This window comes from Otolemur garnettii, unplaced genomic scaffold, assembly GCF_000181295.1.
Source record: "Otolemur garnettii isolate 467f Iridium unplaced genomic scaffold, OtoGar3 scaffold00018, whole genome shotgun sequence".
NCBI classification, from domain to species: domain Eukaryota; kingdom Metazoa; phylum Chordata; class Mammalia; order Primates; family Galagidae; genus Otolemur; species Otolemur garnettii.
In genome coordinates this window covers 25921542-25929776 of record NW_003852413.1, presented here as the reverse complement: position 1 = coordinate 25929776, position 8235 = coordinate 25921542, and the positions used below count along the sequence as shown (strand labels likewise).

The 8235-nt window shown below is 45.6% G+C and overlaps 1 protein-coding gene across 1 annotated transcript in view; it reads right to left on the bottom strand.

Moving 5' to 3' along the window:
• Nucleotides 1-4592: 4592 nt before the first annotated feature.
• TBX21 (T-box 21) overlaps nucleotides 4593-8235 on the bottom strand; it is a 13084-nt gene continuing 9441 nt past the window's right edge. Inside the window, exons 2-6 of the mRNA XM_003786446.3 lie at nucleotides 6801-6955; nucleotides 6351-6472; nucleotides 5673-5831; nucleotides 5469-5530; nucleotides 4593-5227 (exon numbers count right to left, since the gene is read on the bottom strand). Coding sequence (XP_003786494.1) covers nucleotides 4609-5227; nucleotides 5469-5530; nucleotides 5673-5831; nucleotides 6351-6472; nucleotides 6801-6955 — 1117 coding nt within the window. The 3' untranslated portion in view covers nucleotides 4593-4608. The remainder of the gene's footprint in view (nucleotides 5228-5468; nucleotides 5531-5672; nucleotides 5832-6350; nucleotides 6473-6800; nucleotides 6956-8235) is intronic.

The window sequence follows — 8235 nt, the reverse complement described above, 5'->3', positions numbered from 1 at the left end:
AAAAAAAAAAAAAAAGAAGAAGAAGAAGAAGAAGACTTCCTCTACCAGAAATAGCATGGCAGACTATTGTCATGGACAAAGGAAAGACTATTCAACAAAAACAAACAGGAAAAATTGGTTATCCATACTGAGGGTAAAAAACAAAACGAAAACAGATCCTTACCTCACATGATACACAAAAAAGAATTAACTGTCAAACAAACAAACAAACAAAAAATTTCCCCTTTCAAATCCTATAGGGGAAAAAATACAGATGAATATCTTTCTGACCTTCAAGCAGGAAAGGGTTTCTTGAATAAGACAAAGAAAAGTACTAACTATAAAATGTAAAACTATTAGGTGGGGCACAATGGCTTCTGCCTGTAATCTTAGCACTCTGGGAGGCTGAGGCAGGTGGATTGCCTGAGCTTACGAGTTTGAGACCAGCCTGAGCCAGAGTGAGACCTGGTCTCTAAAAATAGCCTGGCATTGTAGTCCCAGCTACTTGGGAGGCCTAGGCAAGAGAATCACCTAAGCCCAGGAGTTGGAGGTTGCTGTGAGCTGTGACGTCACAGCACTCTACCAAGGGCAATAAAGTGAGACTCAGTCTCTAAAAAAAAAGTAAAACTATTAAATTTAACTCCACTAAAACTACAAATTTCTGTTTATCAGAAAATCACCTTAAAGAAAATGAGAAAATGAGCAATAATCTGGAGAAAGATAAGTGCAGTATAAATAATCATCTTGTCAAACCAAACAGTCACATACTCTATCCTCTATCCACTTCTAGCTATTTGCAAAGTTAGAAACTTAAGCACTTGTGTACCTGGAAACATGTATAAAAATATTCATAACAAAGCTGCTCATAATAACAAAAATTTAGAACCTGTCAGTAGGAAAATAGATAAGTAAATTATACAAACCTGTACACATACTGGATTATCCCGAAATAGTGAAAATGTATAAACTACGTAACTACTTTCCACAAATGAACAAAATTTAAAAACAGTTAAAAATCAAGATTATATATAAAAAAGCAAAACTATATAACATAGTAGTTAGACTTGTATCCAATTATATAATTTTAAAAAGGAAGAAAAGGATAACCTCAAAATTCAAGATATTGGTTATCTATAAAGGAAAGGCAAGAGATGGGATGGGAGAAATATAGGCAATTATATTAGTGCTTTAGCTCTTGAGTTGTATGTATTTAGGTTATATATACATTACAGATATATATATATATATACATACAGCATATCTATATAGCATACATATATACACACAGTAAAAGGCACATTTCATAGTGAAGAAATAATAGTAATGAACCTTTATGAGCCAAATAACACAGCATCAAAGCATATGCAGCCAGACTTCTGGTAAAAGACAGTAAGGGTCCATCAGTAGTCCCCTCGCTTCATATCTAAAGAAGGGAACAAAAATCATTTTTAAATAATGGGGAGAATATTAGAATATTAGACTTGCCAATAACAGTTCCCTAAGAAAGGAAATAGTCCTAACTTAATACCATTAACTTTAGAAAGTGACGGCCAAGGGGTAGGGATGAGAGGAGAAATAATCTGAACTTACAAAGGGCAATGTGGAAGAACTCCTAATGTCATTTACAAAATTATGAGCTTCTAAATTCAAAGAGGGTGGAGGCAAGCATGTTTCATTTTTTCTTCTTTGACTAGAAGGTGATAAAATGGACTCAGGGTAAAGATGAATAAAGGAGAGAATGTGAACTGTAATTTTTTTATTTTTTTATTTTTATTTATTTATTTTTGACACAGAGTGTCACATTGTGACCCTCAGTAGAGTGCCATGGTATCATAGCTTACAGCATCCTCAAACTCGGGCTCAAATGATTCTCTTGCCTCAGGCTTCTGAGTAGCTGGGACTACAGGTGCCCACCACAATGCCTATTCGTAGGGACAGGGTTTCACTCTTGCTCAGGCTGGTCTCAAACTTCTGAACTCCATGGCTCATGCCTGTAATCCTAACACTCTGAGAGGCAGAGGCAGGTGGATTGCCTGAGCTTATGTTTCAAGACCAGACTGAACAAGAGCAAGACCCTGTTTCTGCTAAAAATAGAAAAACTGAAGCAAGAGGATCACTTGAGCCCAAGAGTTGGAGGTTGTTGTGAGCTATGATGCCACTACATTCTACCCAGGGGGACAGCTTGAGATTCTATCTCAAAAAAAAAAAAAAAAGAAAAAAAGAAATCCATCCACCTCAGCCTCCCAGAGTGCTAGGATCACAGGTCTGAGCCATCATGCCCAGCGTGAACTGTGGTTTTTTTAAAAACTTCTCTGGTTTCCACAGCTCATGATGATGTTTCACTATTAGAATGGAGCACACCTAGACTGAGGGGAGGCAAATTCCAACCTCTTAATGTTTCCCATAACCTCCCTTTGTAACTTTCAAGTGTTCTTGCAGGAAATATTTCTTATACTGAAGAAAAAATTATCTCAAGTTCAGAGAACCCCTTTATGTCACTTGAGAATTTTGGGTGTTTTGCCTGTGTGTTTGATTTCTTCCTGTTATTAATTTCTATAAACTAAAAATCCTAAACTTTTCATTAAGAAAAAGCATTTTTAGCATGATTTCAATTTTATACAAGTATTTCTGGGCCAGAGGCAATGGCTCACACCTATAATCCCACACTATGGGCCAGGAGTTTGAGACCCCATTTCTTTAAAAAAAAAAAAAAAGTAGTATTTCTGTGTATCTAACCTATCTAATGTTAATTTTTTATCTTTTATTTCTTTTCTTTTGTTAAGAGACAGGGTCTCATTCTGTTACTCAGGCTGGAATACAGTGTGCTCAAAGGATCTTCCGACCTTAGCATCCCAAGTAAGTGGGATTACAGGTGCGAGCTACCACACTAGGCCATGATAATTCTTGGTAAGTGGTGAGCTTTGGGATAATTTATTGCTGTATTTATACTTTTCTTCATTGCTTGAATTCTTTAAAAGAAGCACATGTCTTTTTGCAAACACAATACATGTGTGTATAAGAGACAGCAATAGAATCAGCCAGAAAACGATCATAGAGGCTCGGCACCTATAGCTCAACCGGCTAAGGCGCCAGCCACGTACACCTAAGGTGGCGGGTTCGAATCCCCAGCCCGGACTCGCCAAAACAACAATGACGGCTGCAACCAAAAAATAGCCGGGCGTTGTGGCGGCCGCCTGTAGTCCCAGCTACTTGGGAGGCGGAGGCAGGAGACTCGCTTGAGCCCAGGAGTTGGAGGTTGCTGTGAGCTGTAATGCCACGACACTCTACCCAGGGGGACAGCTTGAGGCTCTGTCTCAAAAAAAAAAAAAAAAAAAAGAAAGAAAAGAAAATGATCATAGCGATCCTTGCACGTTGAGTGCTTATTGTTTATCAGGCACTGTTCTTCAACTGTTTATATGTATTAGGTTGAATTATATAAATTTGCCAATATTTGGCTTTCTTGACCTACAAAAATGGTGATTTCACGTGGTTCAGTTTACGTTTACTTCTTTAACCCTTGAATAGCCCTAGAGATGAAGACGGAGGGCAACTAGAAATGCATAACGAAATCAAGTGTCTCCCCTTCCAGAGAGCCCACCCACAACCTCCTCCCCAACCCACACCGGCCCACCCTCAGGCCTATCCCTCACTTCCCTTCTCCCCAATTCAAAGTACATACAAAGGCCAAAGGACAATTCTCTGTCCCAAGATGACTTAAGAGACCGCATCAACCACCAACCTGAGTGGCGAGATAGGACACATGGTCTTGCTCTAATATCCCCTGAGTTAAGACGCTTTAGGTTTCTAGCAGGTACCCCAGAAATGAGAGCACACAGAACAGTGTTGGTACCCCAGCACCCACCCATGAGTGCCCACCCATGCCCCCCATGCTGGCACCGAGGCAGAACACACTCAACAGTTTCATGTTTATTTTCAGAAAGTGATGAAGACAAAAGAAATACATCCAGACACCACTCTCTATACAATAAATAGCCTCCCCCATTCAGAAAAGAAAAAGGCACGTGCGCGCATGCACACATGATCACCACCAACAAGGTCTTGCTTCTTGAGATGTGCGCCATCCCCCCCATTCCAGGCCCTTCCTCTGAACCCCACTGCGTCTGAGCTGGCCTGCCAGCTGCCTAAAGTCACCTCAGTCCTCTCCCTGACTCTGGCTGGCTGATGGTTATAAAATCCATGTATTAATTATTATTTTCAGACGTGCAAACAAAAACACTGAAAGTTACTTTACAAAGGAAAAGAGCTGACTCTCCTGTTCCCACCTTCCCCACCTGATTCCACCCACCCTGCCAGACTCAAAGATGTTTCTTTGTGTCTGAGACCTTCTCTTCGTCTGTTTTCTGTTCTCTGGCTGGGAACCAACAGCCAGAAGCAGCACCAGGTAAATGACTGTACTTAGGGCAGAGGAAACACCTCTCACATTTCACTGTAGGCCAGGAAGCAGCAAGCAAACCCCAGAATGCTTCTTGGCCCCCCTCTTCCCTAACCAACCACTGCATGGAGAAGGGACAGAGGGAGCCTGGGGCTTCTCAGTCCTGACTCTTTTTAAGTTAGTGGCGTCCTCCAACCTAGTAACACTGTTTCTGTTCCTGTCACCTTGTCATCTGCTCAGTTGGGAAAATAGTTATAAAACTGGCCTTCAGTTTCCTTGTCAAAAGGAGAAGGGGCCCCAGCAGGAGAGGAGCTGTCACCACTGGAAGGATAGGGGGACACGCGCCTCCTCTTAGAGTCTCCTTCGCCCAGTCCTGAGTCACTGGACTCTGGCCGGATGGAGGTGATCTCAGTCCACACCAAGGGGGAGCCATGGTCCTCTGGCCCACGCCCCTCTGAGGCTCCAGGGCCAGGTTCCATGGGCAGAGTCCGCATGGAGCGGAACCAGCTGGGTGGGCCCATCTTGGGAGGGTATTGGGGGGCCACAGGCCAGCTAGCTCCAGGTGCCAGGACCTCCTGGCTTCGGTAGTAGGACATGGTAGGCCCAGGGGCGGAGGGCAGGAATGCAGGCTTCATGCTGACTGCCCGAAATTCCGAATCATAGCTGTGGTCCCGGGGGGACCCCAGCCAGTAGGGCTGGGGAACCACATCCTTGGCCTGAGCTGGAAGTTCAGGGTAGAAACGGCTGGGAACAGGATACTGGTTGGGTAGGAGTGGAGAGTAGTGGTCTCCTCCAAGGAACTGACAGTTGGGTCCAGGCGGGGAAGGGACACTGGTGTCAACAGAAGCATACATGCTAAAAAGTAGGAGGCAAGAGAGTCAAGGTCACTGGCAGAACTGGTCCCTTGTGAGCCCACATGTTGCATGTCCCTCCCCTGACCCTTCTTCTCTGGCTGGTCCACCCTCCAGCACCCTTCTCACCCTCCCAGCACCCTCGCAGCACCCTTCCCTCATGAGAGGCAGGGGACATGCTGAGCACAGATCCAGAGTCCCATCTCGGGAGGGACCAAAGAGAAATTGAACCCAGTGGCACTTACGACTCAAAGTTCTCCCGGAATCCTTTGGCGAAGGGGTTATTATCAATTTTCAGTTGAGTAATCTAGAGAGGAGGGAAACAGAACCCTCTGAGTCCCAAGTCTAAGGCTCAGGAACTTCCAAAATCCCTCCCAAGGAAGACTGCAGGGCCCTGCCCTACCCCCGCCCCTCCCAGGCTCAGACACACTCTTTGTGGCAGCCCTCACCTCCGCATTCTGATAGGCAGTCACAGCAATGAACTGCGTTTCTTGGAAAGTGAAGATATGCGTGTTAGAGGCATTGCAGGCTGCCTCAGGCTCTCCATCATTCACCTCCACAATGTGCAGCCGGGGCTGGTACTTATGAAGGGACTGGAGCACAATCATCTGAGAAAAGAGCGAGATGGTCATAGGGGGTGAGGAGAAGGGAGTCAAAGGATCCCCCCAGCCCAGCCACAACTGGCCCTATGTGTCCATTCTCCTGCCCAGCCACCATATCACTGCTCCCAGGCCTTCCAACTCCAGTCCGCAGGCTACTTGGGGCATCAACGCTAGCCTCTTACCCTTTTTTTTGCCCCAGGATGTCCACAGTAACTGAAGTACTAGCACAAACAGGGCAAAAGCACTCCATCTAAGGAAACTCTGCATCCATTTTCTGCAACCAACTCTGCCCGCATCATGGTGCCTGAGCAATGGCAGCTTGGGATTTGGTGAAGAACCCCCAGGCCTGTGTCTGCCTGAACATGACCCCATCTCAGATCCCACTTCCTCCCATTCCATCTTCCCCCGAAGGTGGGTGGGAGAGAACCAGCCATTGGAAGAAAAATGTCCCTTCGGGAACAGCATAGGTCCTGTAGGATTCCCATGGCCTCAGGGGTGAGACCACTTTGGAGGTACAAGTCCTACCTGGGTTGCATTGTTGGAGGCCCCCTTGTTGTTTGTAAGCTTTAGCTTCCCAAATGAAACCTCCTGGCGCATCCAGTGAGCTCCAGTGTTGGGGGAATCTGGGTGGACGTACAGGCGGTTTCCTGCAGACAATTAACCTTTTTGGCACGAAGCCCCCGAAACAGACCCCTGGCAATGTGGGCTTTGGCTATTCTGAGACGGATGTGGAGAAGGATGTGGATAAGGATGAAGGGTGAGGACCAGATGGGGCAGGGCAGTGGGAGGTAGGGACAGAGGTCCAAATAGAGGACAGGCTAAAATAGAAAAGAGACTGCAGACAAAACGAAAGCCAGAAACAATGGATAGAGTGGGATAGAATTAAATCATCGGGGGCAGAGATTTGGGGGCCCACCAGGGGGCGCGCAGTCTTGGAGAAACCGGAGTGCCTACCGGACCCAAGGGCGAACACACCTGGCATGCTGCCTTCGGCCTTTCCACATTGCACCCACTTGCCGCTCTGGTACCGCCAGTGGTGCTGATCCACCAAGACCACATCCACAAACATCCTGTAGTGGCTGGTGGGCTCCAGCCCTGCCACGGTGAATGACAGGAAGGGGAACATCCGCCTGGGGAGAACAGAGAGGCCACCAGTAGCCATCATGAGGCCAGTCACCCTGTGCACAGGTGTCTGTCACAGGTGTGCTGGAGCCGGCTCCCACCCATCACGAACTCCAACTAGAAAATATTCAGGGAGTTTGCTAGCAGGTGGTTAAACACAACTAAATTATATAAATTTACAATTCAATATCTTATTAAAAACCGAGAAAATAAAAACTTGAAAATCATCACTGCCCAATATTTTACTACGTTTTACTATTGGCCGTGCTCTTGAGGTTATTTGCATCTATTGTAGCTATATGGTGGAAATTCTAAATCAGAGGTTCTCAACCTGTGGGTTGCCCCCCCTTTGCGGGTCAAAAGACCTTTCACAGTGGTCACCTAATATCAGATATTTACGTTATGATTCACAAGGTTAGCAAAATTACAGTTATGAAGTAGCAATGAAAATAATTTTATGGTTGGGGGTCACCACATCATGAGGATCTGTATTAAAGGGTCGTGGACAGCTGATTAGATTACAACCACTGTAATCTAGATAATGGTGTGCTGAGCATCTCTTCCCAGTTCCATGCTCAATGACATCACGTCCGTAGCTTGACATCAGCTGTAGCAGGAGTATTTACACCATGGTAATCAGCAAACACTACCAAGTTGGGGATTTTAAACATGTTTTTTTCTTCAGAGGGTGAGTTGTTAGACGTGTGCCTGCATCATTATCTTTGATCTGGGTTTCCTTCCTAGGAGGAGGTACAAGTACCAGCTAGCCCTCCACAGGTCCTAGAGCCTCAGGGCCCAGCCATCCTTTCTACTGTGGCTCTTCCAGGACTAACACATTCCTAGCCCCAGGGCACTCACCCACAGGCCCTCCTTGCCCATCCTCCTGGCTCTGAGGTCTGTAGTATGGCCTGGCCCCATTTTGGAGAGATTGTTAACAATCCTAGGTGGACAGGGAGCTTCCCATCCACCCGAAATAAGGTTCTATTGAACACCATTCTCATCCTCAAAGTAGAAGTTAGGGGCAGGATGTTTCCTTAAACCTCATTGCACCAGAGTAATAGATCAGAAATAGAAGCACTCTCATACGGTCACCACCTCCACCCCTCTACCATCATCAACATCACTACAACCACCCCTTCCTCCATTACAACCACGATCACCAAAACCACTATCACCATCACTACAACCACCACCCTCACCATCACAACCACCACCTGCCACTCCATCACTGCAACCACCCACTTCAACTCTAATGGCTTAGCCTTCCTTTTTTTTTTTTTTTTTTTTT